Source organism: Lontra canadensis, unplaced genomic scaffold (assembly GCF_010015895.1).
Source record: "Lontra canadensis isolate GAN:19392208 unplaced genomic scaffold, GSC_riverotter_1.0 scaffold40, whole genome shotgun sequence".
NCBI lineage: Eukaryota > Metazoa > Chordata > Mammalia > Carnivora > Mustelidae > Lontra > Lontra canadensis.
The window spans coordinates 17503304-17528724 of record NW_022631034.1 but is presented as its reverse complement, the minus strand read 5'-3'; the positions used below and the strand labels follow the sequence as shown (position 1 = coordinate 17528724).

Sequence of the window (25421 nt, the reverse complement as noted above, 5' to 3'; positions counted from 1 at the left end):
TACTTGTTTTTCATAAGCACAGCACGTGCATGGACTATAATTTAAAGTTTTCTGATTAGCTCAGGTTTATTCCTTAAGAACACCAGTGACTGTACGATACTGTAGCTGTAACTAGCCATGCAGACAGAGCATAGTTCATCTGGGAGTTACATTTCAAACACCATCTGGAAATTCTTTTGTTTTTAAAAGTATCTGATGTCATCTTGTTTTAAAACAAAAGTCTCTTTATGAGCTAAAATTAATCAATGTTATTTACTGAAGCTTTGGAAAATAGTGAAAAGCATGAGGAAAATAACAAAAATCATTATCATATTTCTCAGAGGTAACTACTATTGAAATATTTCCCTATAATTACATTTCTGTATGCATATGTGTGTGTGTATACATATATATATATATATATATATTCTGTGAATATATAAAGATTTTCTTTTAATTGAGTCTTATAGCTTTGCGTCCTGCTTTTCTGTTCTCTTAAAGATATTATCTTGGGCATATTCCCAGGTCACTTATTAGTTTTAAAAAAATGTGATATTAAATTTCTGGGAACCCTACTCACCACATTTCAATATTTCATCATCTAGGTTATATCACCCATGGGAAAACAAACAAACAAATGTAAAAACCAACAAACAAATATATAAAGGAAAACTAAAATAGAAAAAACCCCCTCAGGTCTACTAAAAATATACATTCAATTTTTTTTAAATATAGCATAATTATGGACAAAAGTAAAAAAAAAACAATTATGAGTTGCACCTGGGTGTTTCAGTCAGTTAAGCTTCTGCTTTCAGTTCATGTCATGATCCCAGGGTCTTGGGGTTGAGCCCCTCATTGGGCTTCCTGCTCAGCAAGGAGCCTGCTTCTCCCTCTCTCTCTGCCTGCTACTCGCCCTGCTTGAGCTCTCTCTCTCTCAGATAGATAGATAAACTCTTAAAAAAAGAAACAACCAATTATGACTTTGTTGGTACAATCAACCAGCACTTCCTTTATTAGAGATCTACATGCTTTGGGCCTGTAGATCCTTTCCCAATAAATAAGATAATCAAAAACAAGTATTGAAATAAGTCAACATGAAACCAGACGTCTAAATAGCTGTATTACAAAGTGTCAATCAACATTTCAAAAAATAACTAGGTACATTTAATCATGTTGTTCCTTTTTTTTTTTAATATATTTTATTTATTCATTTGAGAGAGAGAGAGACAGAGCACAAGCAGGGGAGAAGAGGCAGATGCAGACTCCCAGGACCTGCAGATCATGACCTGAGCTGAAAGAGCCTTAACCATCTGAGCCACCCAGGCATTGCAATATTGTTCTTACAAAATGATATTATTTATGTCAAATTCTTCACACTCATTTCAATATGTTTTTCTCTTTTTAAATGATATACATTAATATATTAGTATCAGTAGAGTATATCATAGTAGGGTAGAACATGCATATAATTTGTAAATAAATACATGCTCGTTGGGAATATGTGTTAAAAATTTTCTGTTTCCTGAGGGGTGCAAGATGGAAGAGTTTGGAGCCCTCTGGTCTAACAACAGGAACCAAGAGCCTGATCCAGGGGTCAGTACAGGTGATGCAAAAGAAGAGGCAAATGTGAGATGTGCTGTAAAGGAAGACCTAGTTATCCTAAGAGAGAGACTGTATGTAGGGACCTGAGGAGAGAGACAGGGATGACTCAAGTTCTGTACTGGTCACACTGACATTGAGGGACTAGACTGGGTTCAAACCCAGGGGATAGCAAGAGGAGTGGAGGATTCTCAACAGAGTAAGAGGGGACTGAGTTACCAAAAGAGGTGAACAATGAGGAAAGCACACTGCTGAAGTTAAGAGTCTGAGGGACATTCATGATGAGAAGGCAGCAGGGTAAGAAGGCTGAGGAGAGAAACTGAGTAAGTATCAGGAAAACCAAAAAAGCCAGGGCACGGGCTCCGAGAAAAGGGGCTTAGTTGATAGTGTTTATTGCGATGGAGTTAAAGAGAACGAGGCCGGAGAAATGTGGGATCATCTGTGAGTAAACTGTGTTTACTCAGACTTGACAGGAATATCCTACCTCATCCTCATAGCATCCGTCCATGGATTTCCATCGCCAGGGCATGGGACACTAACAGCAGCTAACATTTACTAAATGCTTACTATGTGACTACATGCCGTGTACTCAACTGTGTGCTGGCCGTGCGCCGGTTCACTCAGTCCTCGCAGTAACTCCTGAGGGGGTCAAGCACTAATTCTCCTTCAAGGATGACAAAGAGCTCTTCTTAGAGCTGTCTATGTATTAACTCATTTTATCTTTACAATACTCCATGAGGTATTACCTTCACTATTTACTTCCCTTATCTTCACATCTCTCTTCTCAAACAGCTTTATTAAAAAAGGAAGGTTTATTTTAAAAAGGAAGGCACAGAGAGGTATAGTAATTTGACCTGGTCAAATAATAAATGGTGGCTTTGGAATTTAAACCCAAACTCCAGAATCCACATTTAACTACTATGCCACGGTGTTCAGAAGAATATGACGGAGGATCTGAAAGCAATTCCAAATTAGGAATTCCAAAAACATTTAGAGAAAAGTCTTCTGTAACAGAATAAACAAAAAGAACATGTGAAAGTGAGCGCGCAGAAGGGCACGGACTACTTTAGATCTAACAGGGCAGGTGAGAGCCATGTGGCCGGCAGCCACTAGGTGGCAACACAGCGCCGGACAGTGAGCCAGACCCTGGTCGTGAAGGTGGGATAGCGTGAATTTGGGATTCTTGGTGGAAGGCTGAAGGAAAACCAATGTAGGCTCAATAAACATAATGTGCTCAACAAACATACGAGTGCATTCTAGGCAACAGGTTCAAGTCTGGTCAGAGTAGGTGCATAGCTGGCAATGTGTCCTAAGGGGATTCAAAATACCATAATGAGATTTCAAATAAAGTTCTGAGAGCTGGCCATTTACAGGAGTCAGGTCAAGACCGCAGTAACTGCCTTTAGTGATCGGAGGCATGTGTTAGCAAGATACACTGAGATTACCAAGAAATTTAATTTTCTCCAGGACTTGTGGGATTGTCTGCAGCGTGGACTTCTGAACACACATAAAGGGACATAGCCAACCACAGCCTCGGCTGAGAGTCAAAAAAATTATCTGTCCATTCCCTTTATGAACCGATTTAGCCAGTATACCTTTCTCTGAGAAATATCCACAAAATGACCTCGTCTGGAAAGAGAACATTCGTTTGATGGGGAATACTCCTGTTGGATGACATTTGGGTCATGCTCCAAGATTCATTTTAGATAGGTCCTTCCTTAAGTGAATATAAGATACGTATCTATCACACCAGAAGGTAAGCTCCACGGAAACAGGGAATTATCTTTTCACAGCTATGTCCTCAGAGCCTAGCACTTTGCAAGAGTTAATACATGTCTTGAATAAATGAAGATATAAGCATAGAGATAACAGTGTAAAAATTGTTCTTTAAAAAATTCAGGGATAACAATTCCTAAATCACAACCAAGTGAAGTTTCTCCCAGGAATCCAGGACTAGTTTAACATTCAGATATTAATCAAAGTAATTCTCCATATTAATAAGTTTAAAAAGAAAAAAAGCATGTGATCGTCTCCCAAAATGCAGAAAAATCTTTTGACAAAATCCAACATTAATTGGTATTATAGAAGGGAAATTCTTCAACGTGATAAAGGACTCTACAAAAACCCTACAGTTAACATCATACTTAATGGGGGGAAGACTAAATGCTTTCTGCCTAAGATCTGGCATAAAACAGGAATGCTCTCTAACCACTTTGCCTCCTGAGCTTTCTAGCCAGTGTAATCACTTAAGAAAAAAGTCATACAGATCAGAAGACAAGTAAAACTGTCCTTATTATAGATGACATTGTCATCTACATAGAGAGCCCAAATAAATCTACAAATAAGCTACTATAACTAATGTGATTTTAGGAAGATTGTAGGATACAAAGTCAATACTCAAAAATCAATTGTGTTTTTTTACACTGGTAATGAACAATCAGAAATTTAAAATTTGAAAGTACCATTTACTAGAGCACCAAAAAAAAAAAAATGTGAAAGACTTAGAGACAAATCTGTCAAAAGAAGTGAAAGACCTCTACACTCAAAACTATAAAACATCACTGAGAAACTAATGACCTAAGTAGATGGGGAGCTATACTGTACTAATGACTTGAAAGACTATTGTGCAGACATCAAATTCTTGTGACATTGATCTTGTAACACTGAATTGCCAATCAAAATCAAAGCTGGTTTATGTAAGACAAAACATACAAAATGCCCATGGGGAAGCAAGAAACCTAGGTTGGTCACAAAAACTACTTTGAAAAAGAAAAAAGTTGAAGGACTAGCACTAATTTCAAGACTAATTATAAAGCTACAGTAACCAAGACAGTGTGCTATTGGTGTAAAGATAAACAGAGATCAACAGAACAAAACAGAGAGTTCAGAAATGGACTCTCACATATTTGCACAAGTGATTTTTGACAAAGTTTCAAAAGCAACCCAGTGGAAAAAGGATGTGTTTTCAACCACTGGTGCTGGAACACCACACACGAATCAACTCTGATCCATAATTTGTGCATAGAAAAAAATCATCTCAATGAAGATCATAGTTATAAAACTGTAAAACTCCTAGGAAAAAAAACCCAACCTTCAATTATATTCAAAACCAGAATCATGACCCTCAAAAGAACAAACCAATGCACTGGACTTCTCAAAATTAAAAAGTTCTGCTTCTCAAAAGACAGTGTTAGGAGAAGGACACTTAATATATTTTTTTAAAGATTTTATTTACTTAGTTGACAGAGAGATGGAGAGGGAGCACAAGTAGGCAGAGGGAGAGGGAGAAGCAGGCTCCCTACTGAGCAGGGAGCCCAATGAGGGGCTTGACCCCAGGACTCTGGGATCATGACTTGAGCCGAAGGCAGATGCTTAAACCACTGAGCTACCCAGGAACCCAACATTTTAATATTTTAATAGAGTGTAAGTCACAGACTGGGAGAAAATACTTGCAAATCATATATCTGATAAAGGGCTAGTATGCCATACGTTAAGAGCTCTAAAAACTCAACAATAAGAAAACAAACAGCACAACTAAAAAGTGGGTAAAATTTATGGACACTTCACCAAAAAAGATACATATATGAGTGGCAAAAAAAATACATGCAAATAAACTCAACATCTTTAGTCATTAGGTAAATGTAAATGAGATATCATTACACCCGTTTTAGAATAGTTCAGTTAAAAAGACTAGCCATACCAGCTATGGAACTCTCCTGCACTGCTTGTTGGAATGTAAAATGGTATAACTGTTTTGTAAAACACTTTGGCAGTCTCTTAAAAAGTTAAACATACACCTGCCATATGATTTAATTATCCCATTCCTAGGTATTTACCCAGGCAAATAAGAGCACATGTCCATACAAAGACATGTATATGTATATGTACATGTACATGTACATGTACATGTACATGCATATGTATATGTAATAGCCTTGTGTTGAAAACATCATGTTTTATTATATGTCAATTATACCTCAATAAACATGCTGAAAGTGAATAAGGAAAAAAAAACACTTTTAAAAGATATAGTGATATCCTTACTATCAACCAGATCAAAGCAGTAAGATCCTTGTGATCATCTTTTTTCATTAGTTTGAAAAGTAAGAGTAGAGCATCTAATGAGTTACTTTTTAAGACTTGATTTATTTGAGAGAGAGAGAGAGAACGCAGGAAGGGTAGGGGAGGGAGGAGGGGAGAGGAGACACAGGTTCCCGGGTGAGCAGGGAGCCCAGCATGGGCTCAGTCCCAGGACTCGGAGCCAAAGGTCGCGGCTCAACCAACTGAACCACCCAGGTGCCCCTAATGAGTTACTCTTTACAAGTTACAATAACCTCACAGTCTTGGTTTCCTTAATCGTAAAATGGTAATGAAAATTCCCAGTTTGCAGGATTGTCATGATCATGAGAATCTGTTTCACACACCATTGCACCCCCAGGGTCTAGCATAAAATAAGCACTTTATAAATAGCCGGTAAATGGATGAAAGCAGGTGCAGTATTAGCTAGGACAGAACCCAACTCAGGGCTGGAATTCAATAAATTGTAGCTTACAGTTGAATACAAAGAAGTGGAGGAGAGAACTCACCTTCCATTCTTTCTGGAATGAAGCAGGCCCAAATACATAAAAAACAAGCAATGTTTTAAAATTGCTTAGAAAAGGTCTATAAACATTTAGTGATTTTATTTATTTATTTATTTATTTATTTATTTATTTATTTTTTAGCATGAGATCTTGGGTTGTATCTTCAAAGTGAGTTTTGCCCAAGCAGGGCGTTATATACATATTATGTTTTTTCCAAGATACTCTGTCACTTAACTGAACATTCAACAATTTATAAATGGAAATCCATTTGACAAGACAAATATTTGGAAAATACTTCAGTTTCTAGTGATTCTTCTACAGTTTCACTGTGCATTGCTCTCAGGGTGGGATATTCAGGCACACCTTTATTTTAATAGTTTCGGCATTTGTATGTGTACCCTTCAATTACTTCAACAAAGGTGTAAGGGTTGAGTTGAGATAGATTTAAAAGGCAATTGTTATTTCTCTATTTTATCATGGTGCTGTACAAATATTAATTTTTCTATTATAGTCTGACTGGGAATGGATATTTATTTCTTATACTTCATAACTCACTTTGTTAGACTCAAGATATGTTCTGTTCTATAGAATTATTCTTTGAGCACATACGTACTTATAAACACAGCTTTGTAAAATTTTTTAATGTAATGAATTCTCAAAATATACTCAAATATTTATGAGACTCAACTGAATTCTATCGTCAAATCTTTGCGTGTATGTATAGGCAGTTTTAATGTGTTGGCCACAGTTTTGTGTGTGTGTGTGTGTATGTGTTTGTTTTTTGAGAGGGAGTGATGGGGAAGGGGAGAGAGAGAATCTTAAGCAGACTCCAACATTCAGTGCAGAGCCTGAGGCAGGGCTCTATCTCACAACTCTTGACATCATGACCTGAGCCTAAATCTAGAGATGGACGCTTAACCCAACAGAGGCACCCAGGTACCCCTATAGTTATTATAGCCATTATAAAGTCCCATATTGGAGGGTTTGGTTTTCTGTAATCTTTTTACAAATCAGACTATCTTAGCAAGTAACTCACCCTGGATGTAAAGAATCACTAATTCTCAAACTATTACATGCCATTTCAATAAGCAAATGCAGTTACCTTGTGTGTTGTAAAGGAGATCGTCTTCACTCAGGCTGATCTTGGTTGGACAGTGGTCTAAACTTGTTTCGCCTTTAGACAGCCTTAACTTTTGGGAGAATAAAGAAGAAAAATTATTTCCATATATCCTGTGGGTGATTTATTCTTGCTTTTTCTTTCCACCCCCAGATGGCTGTGTCCCACCTCCCTCCCTTTGTGCCTTTTCCATTCTCTTTCAGATTCCTAGTTGCTTTTCCCCACAGACAGTGCCTAAACCACAGTTTGTAAAACCCTGCAACTCGGGCTGTCTGGGTGGCTCAGTCAGTTGGTGTCTGCCTTTGACGGGGATTATGATACCAGGGTCCTGGGATTGAATCCCGAGTCAAACTCCCTGTTCCAGAGGGAGCCTGCTTCTCCCTCTTCCTCTGCCCTTCCTCCTGCTTATGCACTCATGTGCTCTCTCTCTCTGTCAAATACATAAATAAGATTTTTATAAATAGATAAATAACCCTGCAACTAAAGGGAGCTTGCCCAGGGGCTCATTTCCAAATTCCAATCTCATGTGTTGAATTTCTGAAAATATTGTGTATTCTAATTCATAATACATCCTTTTTGGTTTTAATAAAAAATAATGGTTTAGTCTCCTGGTTCCTACGCCTTTCACTTAAATGAAGCTCTAGAAAGTTGTGTGGGGTCTTTTCATCTGCCAGGCACTGTTGAGTCCCCTTGGGGACACATGTACCCCTGAGTTCCAGAAATGGCTTGGATCTGCACCAGAATGAGAAGCTGCCACATCTCATATTTTTCCCTCACAGTTTTTGCCCCACATTTCTCCATCAGGATATTTGTCCCATGCTGACAATGATTCCCTGACAAGTTTCTGTTTGTTCATTTCTTTTTAAATGATTTATAGCTCGGTAAATCCTAACCCAGAAAATTCCTAATCCTCTTTTTCTAATTTCTAATTTCTAATCCCAGCTCCTTCTGGAATATTCTTACCCCTCTCTGTTCTCTCTTACATTTGTTGCAAATACATATTAATGTAATTCTAGTGATAGTTATAGGATAGGGAATAAATATTAAGTTTGGATTTGAAACTAGACATTCTGAAAAAAAGAGAGTCATCAAATTGCTGAAGCCCATTCATACTTTCCACAATCCACAGCCGTATTGTTCTTTAATTAAAATTGTTTTTCTTCAAAGCTCTGCCTTTCAAGAAAAGTATAAATAATTTCTCTTTCAATTACTTTCAGTTTTGTTTGGTCATAGATATTAAAATACTCTTAAAAAATAAATAAAATACTCTTTCCTACTACATGCAAAATATATCGAATTTTGCCTATATTAGGGATTAAAATTAGCTTTCCAGAGAAAAATTAGCTTTCCAGAGCTTACTGATTTACAAGCAACTGTTTATGCAAATGAATAATTATTATATAAACCATCAGTAAGTTGGGGCATGCTTACACATGAACAAATATCAATCCTGAGGTCACAAAAATTGTGATTTCTGGATTGACCTAGCCAAGCATCACAATAATTCTCAATGAAAGAATTTATTGTTTAAATGAATGAAGTCCTTTGTTAACTTGAGCTTTCTAGAGTGTGTGTATACATGTATTTATATGCATATATATTACAGAGTATACACAAGCAAATAGAATGGACAAGATTGCATGTTACTAACCTTAGTGAGAGGTTTCCAGGAGAGATCGAGATGCAAAAAAGTAGATGGTACATCCAAAGGAATTTCAATATGTTCTTCTTTCTTTTTCTCTATTGGTTGTGGAGTTAAAGATTTCTGTGGTCTGATATCCCAGAAACATATTGTGCTTTAAAAAAATTCACATCTTATTTAGTACAAGTAAAAGATGTAGCCTTAGAACTACCATACTTTGCTGCTTCCACACATTAGCAATGTGATCACTACTATATTAGTATCTCTGAAACTAAGATTTTTATGATATGGGACTGTTTTGCATTTTATATTTTAGGGAATTAAACAGTTTATAGGGTTATTTGATGACTTTGCTGGTATTGACACTGATATTATCATATATGAGATCTGAGTTTGGAGATTAACACCAACTTTTTTTTAAGTTATCTTTCTTCACATTTTTAAAGCATTTTTAAAGCATCGTCTTTTTAACAACTTTATTAAGATATAACTCAATAGCACAAAATTCACCACTGAAAGTACACAATTCAATGGTTTTTGATATAGTCACAGAGCTGTGCAACCAACACCACAGTTAATTTTAGATTTCTATCACCCCAAAATGAAACCTTGTACAGATTGGCAGTCACTCCTCATTGCCCCCAGCCCTAGACAATACTAATCTACTTCCTGTCTGTAGATATTTGTCTATTCTGAACAATTCATATAAACAGACAATATGTGACTTTTGGTTACTGGCTTCTTTCAGTTAGCATATTTTCAGAGTTCATCTATGTGGTAGTATATGTCAGTATATCATTTCTTTGTATTGCCACATAATATTTCATTGTCTATCCATTTGTCAGTTAGTGGACTAGGAATAATGCTGTTATGAACATTTGTGCATAAGTTTTGTGTGGATGCCTGGCTTCATTTCTCTTGGGTATACGTTGAGGAGTGTAATTGCTGGGTTATATGGTAATTTCTGTGTTTGATCTTTTGAGGAACTGCTAGATTGTTTTCCAAAGCAGCTACATCATTTTTACATTCCCATCAGCAATGTGTGAGGACTCCAGTTTCTCCACATCCTTGCTAAAGCTTGCTACTTTTTGTCTTTTTTTATCATAGCCATCCTAGTGGTGTCTCATCAAAATTGATTGAGATTTGCATTTGCTTGTGCTTTGGATGTAATATGTAGGAAATCACTATGTAATCCAAGATCATGAACATTTATGCTTTTGTTTATGTTTTTGTCTAAAAGTTGCATAGTTTTATGTTTTTGCCTAAAAGTTGCATAGTTTTAGATCTTCCATTTAGGTCTTTATGCCATTTTCAGTTCATTTTTGTGTACAGGGTGAGGTAAAGGTCCAACTTCATTCTTTTGCTTGCAGATATCCAGATCTCCCAGCACCATTTGTTGCTAGTCTTTCTTCATTAAATTGTCTTCATACCCTTGTTGAAAATCAGTCATCCATAGACATATGGGTTTATTTCTGAACTCTATGATTTCTATGTTTATTCTCCTGCCAGTGTCAGTACCTCTGTCTCTAGCTGTAACTTTGTAAAAAGTTTAAAGTTCAGGAAGTGGGAGTCCTCCAGCTTTGTTGCTCTTTGTCAAGATTGCTGATTTGGTTATTTTAGGTCTCATTGTGTTTTGTTTTGTTTTGTTTTTAAGATTTTATTTATTTATTTGACAGAGATCACAAGTAGGCAGAGAGGTAGGCAGAGAGAGAGGTGGAAGGGCAGGCTCCCTGCCTCGCAGAGAGCCCAATGCATGGCTTGATCCCAGGACCCTGGGATCATGACCTGAGCCGAAAGCAGAGGCTCTAACCCACTGAGCCACCCAGGTGCCCCTCATTGTGGTTTTGATTTGCATTTCCCTCACAGCTGATGTTGAACATCTTTCCATGTGCTTTTTGGCCATTTGTGTATTTTGGGGGGGAGGAAATGTCTATTGATAATCTCTGCTCCTTTTTTACATTGGGTTGTCTTTTTAATTGTTGAGTTGTAAGAGTTTTATATATTCTGGATAGAAATTTTTTTCTTAAGATTTTACTTATTTATTTGACAGAAAGGGACACAGTGAGAGAGGGAACACAAGCAGGGGGAGTGGGGAAGGGAGACACAAGCTTCCTGCTGAGCAGGGAGCCCGATGCGGGGCTCAATCCCAGGACCCTGGGATCCTGACCTGATCCAAAAGCAGACACTTAATGAATGCACCCAGGCACCCCTGGATAGAAATTTTAAATCAGATATATGACTTGCAAATATTTTCTTCCATACCATGGGCTGTCTTTTTAATTTTTTGTTTGTGCCTTTTGAAGCACAAAAATTTTGATGAATTTCAACTTTTTTATTTTATTGTTTGTGTTTTTGGTGTCATATTTAAGAGACATGGTATATAACTACATATAACATATATTATAAATATATAATAATATAATGCAAATATAATATATAATATAAATATATAATATGTATAACATAAATACATGTATATTCACTGGGGAAACAATAAATACACAGGCAATGTTGGATTTAATGTGCTTTGCCCACAGTAAGCAGCCAATAAAGGTTATTTCTCCTCTTATTTCTCCTTCCTTACAGGTTGATTATAAAAATCAAATGAGATAATGTCTATGAAAATTCTTTATAAACCTCCACACATCTATAGAGTATAATTTTAAGTGTGATAAAATTGGTAACACATTTATAATGATACTTGTATAGTATTTTAGTATAAGTGACTTTGTGTTAATTATGTGAAAACATACAATGAGGATGGCAAAGAATATGCCATACTAGCGCCATTATTTCTATCTCTGAGGTTATGAATAACCTGATTAATAAACTTAAGATGTCATTAAAGAATTTAGATCTGTAAGTTAAAGTATGTAGATAAACAGATAGTAGCTCAAGTAAGACTAAGAAAACTTTTCATTTATGTGACTTAAATATTAGTCATTTATTCATCTTAATAATGAATTGTTGAAAGTATTAATCATTTTTATGTTGTCAAAATCTAAATCCTTGGGGAAAACATCACAAATGACACAAAAAGAGCTGTTTTAAACTCTAATTATAGTTGATTTAAAACTATTTTTCCAAATTAGAAAGATCTCCTTGAATCTCATTTATAGCATTAATTTGCATTATTCATGAAATGATTTTGCTAGGGGCCCCTGGGTAGCTCAGTTGATTGAGCCATCTGCCTTTGGCTCAGATCATGATCCTGGGGTTGTGGGATAGAGCCCCACATCAGGATCCCTGCTCAGCAGAGAGTCTGCTTCTCCCTCTCCCTCTGCCTCTCCCCTGCTTGTGTTCTCTCTCTCTCTCAAATAATTAAAATCTTCTAAAATTTTTTGGAAAAAAAAAGATTTTGCTAAATACAGATAACTTCACTTGAACTTTCTGCATAAATTAATAATTTATTAACCAATAAATTAATATTAATTAATAAATTTTATTAATAATAATCAATAATTTTATTAATAAATTAATAAAAAGAATGTGGCATATTCTTTTGGGGGGTTTTAAAAATTGATTGGTTAATTCCAGTATAATTAGCATGTAGTGTTATATTAGTCTCAGGTATTCAAATGGTGGTTCACAATTCTATACATTCTCAGTGCTTATCATGATGAGTGTACTCTTAATCCTCTTCACCTAATTCATTCATCTCCCTCATCTACCTCCCTTCTGGTAACCACCAGTTTGTTCTCTATACTTAAGAGTGTTTTTTGTTTGTCTCTTTCTTGTTTGTTTAGTTGGTTGGTTGGTTGTTTTAAATTCCACATATGAGTGAAATTGTATGGCATTTACCTTTCTCTGACTGACTTATTTCACTTAGCATCATACCTTCTAGATCCATCCATGTTGACGTAAATGGCAAGATTTCATTCTTTTTTTTTTTAAATGGCTGAGTAATATTCACTGTCAAGGACCTGTGTCTCAAATAAAACAAATATAAAATTTCACATCTGTTCAGTGTTTCTAAACGTTTTCCAAGGCTATTGAAGAAGAGTAGAGCTTTGCATTCTGTTGTTTATAATCAACATCATACTATAAATATTGCTCCATGAATCATTACAATTTTAATTGTTGTATAATATTCCATATGGACCTATTGGTGGCCCTTTTGTTGCTTGTCACCCTGACCCTCATGCTCTTTCATTTTTTAGCTAGAGCACTCTAATAGTTTTGTTTTTTGGGGAACTGTTCCCTATTCCACGCAGTCAGGTTGGAACTGTCACTCAAGGTGTCTTGCCATTCCCTCCTTGGCCAAAGGGGGTGATTTTGTGATTTAACGGAAGTCAGGTTCGAACTGATTCATTCAGATGGAAGGGGCTGGCCATTCATTCCTGCTACCCAGATCCCTCGGGCTGTTTCTAAGGCCTTAGTCAGCTCTTTCTTTGATTCAGCAACTTTATTACTTATTACCTATAGTATAGGATATAGTTGTGTGTGGGTGGGTGTGTACACGCATATGTATTCTTTTTACAACATATTTGCATCATCATAAAAATATTTTTTCAACCAGCAACAGTCTATAATATCTGTCCTATTGTTAATATCAGGTTTAATTGTTACAATAAAGATTATTTAAGGAACAGAAGATAATGATTTTAGAAGCATCTAAGAAAAAAGAATATATTGTATGAAAACACTTAGGTAGTGTTTAAAATAAGACTGTGATGTTGTGAATTACAAGTTATATAAATCTGTTCTTCCTCCAGGATTCTAGAAGAGAGCTTCTAAAACCTTTGGAATTTCCTAGATGTAGAGAGCCCCAAAGATGCCTTTTGTTATGTTAATGGGGCTAATTTTGGAAAGCACCTAAGGATGGGGGTGGATTGCCAATTGAGCCAACCCTGCAATTAGAGAGTTGGAATTTTCAGTTCCAACCCCTGACCTCCAGCAGGGGGAGAGGTGCTGGAGATTGGGTTCAGTCACCAATGATCAAAGATTTAATCAATTGTACCTGTGAAATAAAGTCCCCCAACACCCCCAGAAGGACAAGGTTCATGGAGCTTCCTGGATGGTGAACAAGTGGAGATTTTTGGAGGCTCCTCACCCTTTCCCCATAGCTTGCCCTCTGCATCTCTTCCATCTGGCTGTTTCCGAGTTACATCCTTTTATAATAAGCCAGTAATCTAGTAAGTAAAATATTTCTCTGAGTTCTGTGAGCCACTCTAGCAGGTTAATCCAACCTGAGGAGGAATCTTCAGAACCTCCAATCTACAGCCAGTCAGTCAGAAGTACAGCTAATGACGTGGGTTTGTGACTGGCATCTGAGGTGGCTGGCAGGGGAGTGGGTAGTGGTAGGGGGAGGAGTTCCAGAGAGCAGTCCTGTAGGACTGAACCTTCACCTGTGAATCCTGGTGGATAGTGTCAGAATTAAGTGGAGTTGTGAGACACCCAGCTGGTGTCCAGAGTATTGCTTGGCAGGAGGGGGGGAAACCTTCCTCCCCACCCACTCCGACTTTGAAATTGACCCAAGAACACTAACAAAGACATACCAATCAGCTGAACACGTGACAAGCTGACAGCATATTCCATTTCGATTCTCAAAGACAGCCCCCAATCTGTTAATCTGTTTTTTTTAAAGACACAAGAAGTAAGTTCTTTGTACCTAGGATGTAATAACTTTTCTCATAGTGTTTTACTCTTTTAATATTTTTTCTTTAATTTTATTAAAAGAATATAATAATAACACGGAAATTGAAGAATAAGTTTTAACATAAAGTGGAATTCTACAAGGTATTTTTCCAGTCTTTTTTCACAGAAATGTTTTTATGTAGTTTAAACTAGCATGCGTAAAAATTTCTATCCTTAGATTTTTCAGTTGATGTTATTTGAACACTTAAACCTGTGTACTCATAAGTCATTTTAACAGTTTTATAATTATCAATGGTGTATCCCAACTCTTGTATTTTACTATTAATGGTGGAATAGAACATAGGAGTTTTTATGAGATTATTAAGCAGATAAGGTTAGTAGAGAAGACATTTAGTGTTACTTTAGATACCAAGAGTCACCTAGCACAGGCAAGAGTCCATGGAGAGTAAATGGTTTGCTCCTCAGGGTCCTAGAAGGTCCCAAGTTCCAACGAGTTCGCTTTGAAACAAGATGAAAGGTTTTGTGGCAATCTATGAAGATGCCACTCTTGAATCAGTAGGGAAACATGACTCCCTAACTCCCTACCTTCCTGGTAGGACTGATGAGCAAGATAGTAATCAAAGGTAGGGGTTCCAGCAGCAAATAAACAGTGAAAGTAGTGGGTGGGAGGAGGGATGCAGGTGCTGCACTGCTAAGGCTGGTAGGTGTCCCAGGAACTAAGACCCTGGAAATTTGGTGGAGGCCACAGGAGCCCAAATGCTCTCTGGTTCTCAAATGCTGCCAACTTCTACTCATCTGATAAGCAATCCAGAGTCCATGTTGCCTCTACCTCTACTGAGTCTTCTCTGCTGTATGAAGTGAGAGACCCCAGAAGTATGCTTGCTCTGAACTTTCACATTTTAATGATTTAAACAGCAACAACAACGTAATATTATAGAAATCTGAAAAATAGGTTTAATATCAAATATAATTCTACCTGTATTCTTTTCCAGTATTTTTTCATGAATCATTTTGATATAATTTATTAAGATGTGCATGTAATGTTGTTTCTTGAGGCACAAATTGATTATTTCTTACTATGAATTCCCAAAATTTGAATTACTGTTCAAAAAGTTGAAAATTTGGATGATTTAAGAACTATCCTAATTGTATTCCAGAAGTTTTATGTTGGAACCAGCAGTGTTAGAGTTTACTGGTTTTACCACTGCATCCTTTCTAACACAGGGCATTATTATTTATTTAATTTTTATTTAAAAATTAAATGGTCCAAAATAGTATATTACTGTTGCTTTGTTATTAATTTCTTTGATATTAGAAAGCGTGAATGATTTTCATGTTTATCTACTCATTGTTTTCTAGTATATGTTTTATTTACTGGAAATTTTGTATTTATCATATTTTAGACCAATATTTTTCTCCATTTTGTTGTTTGCTCTTTGTTAGCTTAGAAATTTACATGTGTATGTTTTGAATTTCTTTCAACATTAATTAGCTTAGAAAACTATCTCCAACCCAGGAATATAGCATTCTATGGTATTCTATTTTGATCTTTATTATATTTTTCCTGTATTTGTTATTTTTATTTAAATTTATAATCATCTGAATTAATTTGTGTGTACTGTGTGAGCTGAGATGAAGTTGGAACAGAGAGTTCCTTCCATTACCCCATGTTAAACTCTTAGAGGTAATAGAAACCGCCTGGGCTATTTGTTTTGGTTCATTATAAGTTTTAAAAGTATTGTTGCTTTGGGATAATCCATTTGAGTATGTTGAAGAGCTAATTACCCTTTACAACTCTACTTTGTCATAATATACTTTAATATTCTCAAAGTACACAGTGGACCCTTAGTGTGCTTGTAGGGAGCATTTGGGGAGCTTACCAGTTTCCAAGTTCACTAATACCAGACTTAGTGAGTCAGGTACAGAACTACAAAGCCAAACTACATTGCAGATGCTGGGCACTCAGCTGGACTCATTCACTGCAGGATTAGTTTTCACCTACCAGCCTCACGGTGCAGTCAGTTCAAAATTGCGTTGGCAAAATAACACATTACTGTATGTCACAGATATTCTGAGTTGCCTGCTCCAATTTGCTAAAATCATAAATTTTAAATCCACAAACACTGACAGTGTAAAATATTTGTACTCTATTTTTACATATCAAAGTCTTATCTTCTCCACTATTGTATTTTATCATTGTTGACACCACCTACATTTTTTAGTGGTTTATAAGCCATTGAAGTTGAAACATTGGCCTTATTCTCAGGAAACATTTTATGATGTAAATGTAAATGAACTGTTGACTTGAAACATGCTCTTTGAATAAAATCTTCTGAAATGTACAATCCAGCAGGAGAAAATTATGAGACCATCAAGACTCACCTCAAATGTGTCAGACAGCCAATGTATATCTGTAATTACTTTCTTATGACCACTTTCTATTGAGGAGACCGCACAATGTCTGATATACGTTGCTTCTTTATTACTGTCTGGTTCGAGGAGGAACATAGGCTGGAAAAAATGTGAAAAGAAAGTTGTGTGCTCAATTCAGAGAGCTAACGAGTGAATTCACACTTTACTCATTATTCCAGTTAGAATTAATAACTTGGAGAAATACTAGGTCAAAGAAAAACATTGAAACTAGTGTTTCAATGCAAAATGTAGTTAGGTAATAAGATTATGTATTTTCCCTTCAGTTTAGTCTAAGGTTTCATCTCTAAACTTAGCAAGAATGATTGACCTACTCCCTAAAGTATCAGTGAGATCCCATTTTTAAAGGAGTGTTTTGTGCATGCATAGAGGGCCCGCCCACAATGTCTTGGTGAAGGCCAGTTGGTGTTCAGGTTGAAGAAGTGGGGCCAGAGGTGTGCAATATGGTGGATGAATACTGCGTCAGGAGCTGAGGAGTCTTTCCTTAATCCTCTTGACAGCATCCACAGCTTCACAAAATCATAGGATGTGATTATCAGAAAGGATTGTAATGCCTTCATTCTACACAGGAGAAAACTGATGCCTGCTGAGACATGTCCCAACTCACAGGACTGCAGTCCAGAGCCTACTCACATCATCCTTCCGTCCCATGGTCTTTCCATGACATCACTTCAGGCAAGTCAGTTGGGCCCTTTATTTTATTTAAGAACAACAAAAAATAACTTAACATCCTCAGGTAGGTCAAGCGACTTGTTTTATTGATTTTTTAATCACAGGCCTCCATAAAAGAAATTCAGAACAAGTCCACAAACAGATGTGAAGGTGTGGGAAATAATACTTTTTTCCCCCCTATTTCGACGCTTTGTGTAGCTTGGAAGTTCTGTTATGTACTTTTTGATAAACCCCTGAATTGAAGAAACTTGCAAATGAAAAGTCATAAAAAGCTAACCTTGAGCGTGGCTTTTTTACTTCTACTACCGCCTGTCTTGATGTTTTCTATGCGATCTGCATGCGCAGAAATATCCCACATGACAATCTAAAACAGAAATAAATGTTATTACAACACATCTTCAGGAAATAGCTCACTGGGTCTTAAGGATTTTTTAAAACCCATTGGTACTGGCATGCACTCTGATCAATCAATCACCTTGAAGGATAATCAAATTTAGTCTACATTTTTAGTAAGTCAGCAACTTTTTCTTTTTTAAAGATTTTATTTATTTGACAGAGAAAGAGAGAGACAGCAAGAGAGGGAACATAAGCAGGAGGAGTGGGAGAGGAAGAACAGGCTTCCCGCTGAGCAGGGAGCCCAATGTGGGGCTAAATCCCAGGACCCTGGATCAAGACCTGGGCCAAAGGCAGATGCTTAACAACTGAGTCAGCACCCTGAGTCAGCAATTTTTTTAATAAAGTTTTTTTAATAAAGTTTTTAATAAAGTTTTTTTTTAATTTTATTTATTTGACAGAGAGAGATCACAAGTAGGCAGAGAGGCTAGCAGAGAGAGAGGAGGAAGCAGGCTCCCTGTCGAGCAAAGAGCCTGATGGGGGGGCTTGATCCCAGGACCCTGAGATCATGACCTGAGCCGAAGGCAGAGGCTTAACCCACTGAGCCACCCAGGTGCCCCCTAAGTCAGCAACTTTTAAAGCTGACATGACAAAGAATGTTTTCTTTTCTATAAAATATTTTTAGCACGTTGATTTTTGTGCTTGTGCTTATGTTAATAAAGGCTAGTATTTTTTTTAAACTCCAGGATAAACAGTATGCAATTTCCTCTGCTTTGGGAAATTTCTATGCCATCTGCATGCGCAGAAATATGCCACATGACAATCTCTTCCTCTGTCTTTGAGAATGTGCTGTGACTGTGGGGAGAGTTGCTTTGCTTGTTCTCCAGAAGTAGTACAAACACTCAGTTGTCCCAAAAGGCTGGAAAATGATGATTTCTATTTAATTGAATATTCTAGCCAACTCCAACTTTGTATATACATGGATGGCAATTTTTGGAAAAATGAGAATAAACTAGAATATGCAACATTAAATTAGATTAATTTTCAATGATTTAAAATCATTTCAATACTCTTAACAAGATGTCAGAATTACAGAATTGTGAGTGATCTTATTTTCATCATTTCCTTTTCTAAAATATTCTTTTTAAAAAAGTTATTTATTTATTTATGCATGTATATATGTATGTAATCTCTACAACCTAACATGGGGCTTGAACTCACAACCCCGAGATCAAGAGTCACATGCTCTTTGAATGAGCCAGCCAGGCACCCCTTTTCTAAAATATTCTTAGAGTTGTATCACCTTCATAATGAGTAACAAAAAGCATTTCAGGATTTGCAGGGCTTGGAGGATGGGCTCTGGGTCATCATTATGACTACCAGTTATTGTTGAATAAAACTGAGGGGGAAAATTTATTTTCTTCGTTGTTTTGGTTCCAGATAAATAGTCATGGATGCTGTAGACATTTATTTTTTTTAAAAGATGTATTACTTTGAGAGAAAGAACGAGAGTGTGGGGCAGGGGCAAGGGGGAGGGAGAAAGGATCTCAAGCAGACTCCTAGCTGAGTGTGGAGCCCAATGTAGGGCTCAATCTCACGGCCCTGAGATCGTGACCTTAGTTGAAACCAAGAGTCAGACACTCAACCGACCAAGTCACCCTGGCATCCCCACTATAGACACTTAAATTTTCAATCACAAGGAAGTTTTCAAAGCCAAACATAAAAGGACCATATACTGTTAATGGTCAAACTCACTGGTCACAGTAAATTTAAATTCTGATCATAAAACAGCTTTAAAATTTTTGTTTTGCTTTATTGGAGAAACAGGCTATTGGAGGATAGGATCTAAATCTCATATAGATTAGATAACTTAATGTACTTCTGGATGGCTTAGATGGGTAAGCATCTGCCTTTGGCTCAGATCATGTTCCCAGGGTCCTAAGATTGAGTCCCACATTGGGCTCCCTGCTCCTTAGGGAGTTTGCTTCTGCCCTGCCTCTCTCTCTCTCTCCATCTCTCATGAATAGGAATTCAGTAATATAAGTATCTTTTCCCAGTGACTTTCTGTTCAAATTCTGGATCATTGCCAACTCCTACCTCTAGAAAAAAGTCAGAAAACTCTTGACCAAGAGGTATTAATGCTTGTGTTTTTTGTTATTCCACAGAATCTTGCATAATATGTGACTCTATTCCATGAATACAAGCAGATTTGACTCAATTTTGTTCCAGTTATAACTAGATTACCCTGTGGACACCTTGAGCCCTGATACCCTCTAACACACCTATATACCCCAGTTCTTGGCACACAACTGGCATACTTCCTTCTGCCAAATTGAATCCTTAAGTTTAAGAAAAACCACCAATCAAAACATATGACAGGATGTTGTCCAAATTAATAAATAGTTGGGAAAAAATCCATAATTACCTGCCCATTTATACAGCCTCCAGCAATGATATTAGGGTCACTTGGACAGAACTTGAAGCAAAAGATGTCATCTGGGCTCTCCAGCATTAACTAAAGTAAACGCCCCAAATTCAAGACAGAATGAGAAAGTCTATTAAGATCATAGTGAGAATGTAATATTAAGACAGTCACAAGTTGAATTTCATAGCCATCTATAAGAAAAATGGACATAGAGTCCATTCCCAGAATTGTAACTGTGGATGAGAAATTGCTTCTGCTGAATTTTGTGAACTTTGTCTATGTGTATGAGAGAGGTATGTTCTCCAGGGGCCCGGGTCTCCCCTTCCTCCACCCTCCACTGATCACTGCTGAGAGATGTTACAATTTTTTATAAACAAAAAGACTAAGCTTAGTGTTTCTGGGAAGAGTGAAGGTTAGCTTTGTGAGGACAAGCTACTTGCCAGTTTTGTTCCCTGCTCTCTAGCTAACCTGGCACAGAGTGAGTGCTCAAAAAAAAAAAAAAAAAAGTGTTAGATGAGAAAAGAGAGATATTGCCAGTGATAATATCTCAAATTTTAAAATAATATAGGACCTAGAAAGTGGACAAACTCAAGTACTGGGGGTGGGGTAAGAAGGAAGCCCTGCAAGGAATATTCCAGTGTGAAGGAATAGGTACAGTAATCACAGCTGGCACCTGTGCTAATGTGTTGGCACCAGGCACAATACAAGCATGGCTACTGCTCTTCCTTAAACAAGACCATCAAAAATATGGGCTTCAGAGGCCATTGGTGAGCCACCACTGAGCTAGTTTCAGACTGGGATTGGAGTGAATCATCTTTATCTGGTACTCTGTGGTTTCTAGAGAGATTTCTACTTTTAAAATAAATTTTAGAAATATTTTCTTATAGTTTTGATTGAACTAAGGTAAAAGAAATCATTTGCCTGTCTTTTTAAAGCTATTCTTTGGGGCACCTGGGTGGCTCAGTGGGTTAAGGCTTCTGCCTTCGGCTCAGGTCATGATCCCGGGGTCCTGGGATCGAGCCCCACATCAGGCTCTCTGCTTGGCGGGGAGCCTGCTTCCTCCTGCCTCTCTGCCTACTTGTGATCTCTGTCTGTCAAATAAATAAATAAAATCTTTAAAGCTATTCTTCAAAATAGAGGAAAGGGTCTTTTTTTCCTCTTCCTAATTGGCCTGAAAGTTCAGCCACACTTCCATGATGTGGACTGGAGAGTGATCCTAGTCCATTAGAAAATGTTAGAAAACCTCTTCTTACCATTTTTGTGGTAATTCGGCTGATAAGAAAGAACTAAAGATCTGTCATTTTCGATCTCTAGGTCTATAATAATTCAAGTGCTAGAATCTATTGTAGTAAAACTGCCTGAATTCAGATGAATTAGGGAAGAAGGTAGAAGGATAGGCTAGGGTTTATTAGGGAAATCCTTAGTTATATAATACTTTATAGAAACAAAATATTATATTTAAGCACATTAAAAAAAAAAAAACAACTAATCTAACACTATAAAGCACCCTCCCCCTAAGCAAAACTCTTTTTGAGCAGCTGATAGAAATAGAACCCTGTGGGGCAAACCCAGCCCTCAGCCCTGTTTTATTTGAATTGTGTGTTTGGTTTGGTTTTAGTTGAACTATTTAAAAATTGGGAAATTTCACTCAAAAATTCTGATCTGGATACTTTAAACCAAGTAAGACCACCTGGCAACAAGCAAACTGAAGAGTAATATCCCCACAGATGGGCTGTCCACTCTCCAGGGCCATAGTCCCTACTCTTCCCCATTGTTTCCCACACAGGCATTTGTACTCATTACTGTCACCTACTGGTGATTCTCAGAACTGACGGAATTCATGTGAAAATAAAATCTATTTGCATTTGAACAAACAGTATTTAAATAAACCCCCTGAAAGAGTTTGCTTTTTTTTTTAAATTGGTTAAACAGTCCTCTTATAATCATTTTTGAAAATAACATGTTGATTTGTTCAGTAAACTAAGTGTAAACTTATGTTTTCTTCAAATTGATGACAAATTCTGAATTGAAGAAGCCTAACTTAATAAACGCCATATTAAGTGGTTACAAAGTACTTTGCAATTAAAACTGCTGGGGATAAATGTGAACATAGTTTTGAAATGTTTAGACTAGGTGGACAACTCTCCTTAATTATCTGAGGATGTTAAAAAAAATTTACCTGAGGATGTATGGGATCAGAGAAACTCCAGAAAAGAATCAGTGATGGTTGCAGTAATAATTTGCCAGAAAAGTGGACTCTCTCTTCAAAGGAGAGTCGTACAGCCACGGACACAGCTATTAGGCCTGATTGAAACACAATTAGAAGTTAAAATCTGCAGCAACTGTACATAGATAAATATTTTTAGTTTTGCTGCTCAACATAGTCACTATTCATTTCCATTGTGCTGAAATTTGAATAAATATATTCAATAAGACACCAAGAATTCTCTTAGAGTTTTACTGTGTAATACTGTTCTCTCTTGTCCAGTAATCAGAGAGGAAGAGAATGGGGGAGGGGAAACGGAGCCAGCCTTGGGAGTCCCAACAGGTTGAGGCAAATCCAGATTCAGCACTGCACCAGCTGGGTGACCTGAGCCCATCACTTCCCTGGCTTGAGCTCTGGTTCTGTCCTTGTAGAAACCACAGTGAGATGCTGGGAGAACACAGGACTAGAGCGGTGCCGAAAGGTCTTGGCAGGTGCACTTCGCGGCTGTAAGCCATCTTACTGCAATTGAGAAACCGAGCTAGCTTGTCATTTTACTAGAAAAGTAACAGACTATTTCTGAGCATCACCAAAGAGAACTGCAGTCATGTTCATCTCACCATAGATGGTCGGATGCCATGAGACAGAGGTGACCATCTTCTCCGTTAGGCTATGGAGGTCGGTAAAGGACTGGTATTCTTTCAAGTGGGTATCAGTTTTGTCTCCAAATGTGCTTTCTTCTTCTGCCAGGCACTTCCAGTCATCAATAAATGTGTTCATGATTTCATTTTGCTGCAGGGCTATTTCAACACTATTTTGTTTAAAAACAAAAAAAGCACAAGATGTTGGATTTTACTATTCAATGATATGTCTTTCGGCAGGTCCTCTTTCACTTATATGGAAAGAAAAAAATGTTCTCAGTTATATCTGGTAACTGATGATTACCCCATGTGAAATAAATGACTTCAGAGAAAAAAATACCTCCTGGCTGTGGGCTACTCAGAACTTTTAGTGCCAGGAGGCTGTTAGCTGATGGCCTGGAGCACCTTCATGATCTCTCTGGCTTCCAGGCCCAGGCTGTGCTCTCCCAGGCCCATGACCAGGCTGGCAGCTGCAGGGACAGGGGGCCTCCCCTACTCTGCCCCCTGTAGGAGTCCTCCCACAAGTTGTCTTGCCCTTGGAGCTCCCTGCTGGGCTTGCCCTAGACCTTGCCAAAGCTCTCCTTGCCCAGTCCTGCTTCCTTTAAAAAGAATTTTCACACAGCAGCACCCTCTAAGCCTCTACTTTAAACTTGGTCTTGTTCACTTCCTGGAAACCCCAAACTGACAGAAAAGGCAATTTTCTTATCCATATTCAGTACTGAATGTTCATATATACTAATTATTATACAAAGATATCATTAGGGATATATAGATACACACACACACATACACTTATGTATTTAGGGTTATATATTAACCAGGATTAGAATATATATTTATATTATATATATATAAAATTTAAAATAAAAGATTCTCAAGGGGCGATATATGGAGGTTAGAAGTGTGATGTGTGTGTGTGCACGTGTGTGCGCGTGTGTGTGATAGTGGTGGTGGTGGTTTTAGTTATCACAGTGCCTGGGAGGGGATAATGTGGTTAATTCTATTACCAAACCGGCAATGCATGATGCAGTCCCTAAAATTAAGACTCATCCTGCTAACAAGGCTAATACTGCCCTTCCAAGAACAATCCGAGTGCTAGGCTCATCTCTTGGTAGTCTAGGGCCCTGACTAAACAAGTTCCTGTCCTAAAAGTTATTATAGGAGCTCGCAACTCGGTAAGTACTCGACAGTGCGGGGGGCTGGCCTGTCTCCCCCAATCTCCCACCCCCAATCACTTGTCCTGTGCATCTCTTCCATTTGGTTCCTCCTGAGTCATATCCTTTACAACGAACTGTTAATTGTAAGGAGAGCCCTTTCCTGAGTTAAATGAGTCATTCTGGAGAATTATCAAACTGATTTATAGCTGGTCAGTCAGAAGCATAGCCCCCCTGGGACTTGAGACTGGCGTCTGAAGTTGGGGCTGGCTTATGAGACTAAGCCCCTTAACTTGTTGAGTCTGTACTAACTCCAGATAGCATGTGAGAGTTAGAGAATTGGTGTTGGAGAAGATACATATTCGGTGTTGGGGGAAAAAAACACCCTTCATTTGGTACCAGAGGTCTTACCAGGAAGAACCTGAGAGTCCCATTTTCCTGCTTCTTCACATGTTTAGTGACTTCACATATTTAATGAAACTGATTGTTATAAATGATATGTTGTGCAGACCTGCGTTCTCTTTTATTCCTCAAAAATGAGAAATTTGTTCTAGTCTCGAACTCCAAATGTTATCTTCTCTGTGTAGAACAACAGCTGAAATCTCTGCCAGTTTTTCAGCTTCTAGATGCTGGTTGTTCTGGACTGCCCTAGAGTTCCCCCTAAAAATGAATATTTTAGTCTACAGCCTAGGGTCTGATTAGATTTTTTAATGTAGATCTGGGGTCTTGGCTTATCTGGGATTCCCTTTCTTCCATGACTTTCTCCTATTTGGTTATTCTGTCTCCCCTACAGACCTGTAAGGCTACAAGTTTCTGTCACCTGAGCCTCCTATGGATTAGGCAATAATTATAGAAAAAAACCTGCAAACTTGCAAATCTCATCTTTCTCCCCTCCAGTTTCTGCTTATTTTTGGTTACTCTCCTGAGCCTTCAAGTAATTATGTGTATGTTTGCATATAAATATTGTTTTCTAGATCTTATAACTGTTTTCTGTGAATTTGACCAACTTACTCCACCATTACTCAGTCACTTACTTATAATATGA

The 25421-nt window shown here is 37.4% G+C and overlaps 1 protein-coding gene across 2 annotated transcripts in view; it reads right to left on the bottom strand.

The window, feature by feature from the left end:
• Positions 1-25421, bottom strand: part of WDR63 (WD repeat domain 63) — a 66908-nt gene that overhangs the window by 18733 nt on the left and 22754 nt on the right. For both annotated transcript variants that reach the window (XM_032870276.1, XM_032870277.1), the window contains exons 9-16: positions 23202-23392; positions 22558-22682; positions 20379-20468; positions 17898-17984; positions 16901-17029; positions 14419-14492; positions 8930-9074; positions 7264-7351 (exon numbers count right to left, since the gene is read on the bottom strand). In XM_032870276.1, the coding sequence (XP_032726167.1) occupies positions 7264-7351; positions 8930-9074; positions 14419-14492; positions 16901-17029; positions 17898-17984; positions 20379-20468; positions 22558-22682; positions 23202-23392 (929 nt within the window). The remainder of the gene's footprint in view (positions 1-7263; positions 7352-8929; positions 9075-14418; positions 14493-16900; positions 17030-17897; positions 17985-20378; positions 20469-22557; positions 22683-23201; positions 23393-25421) is intronic.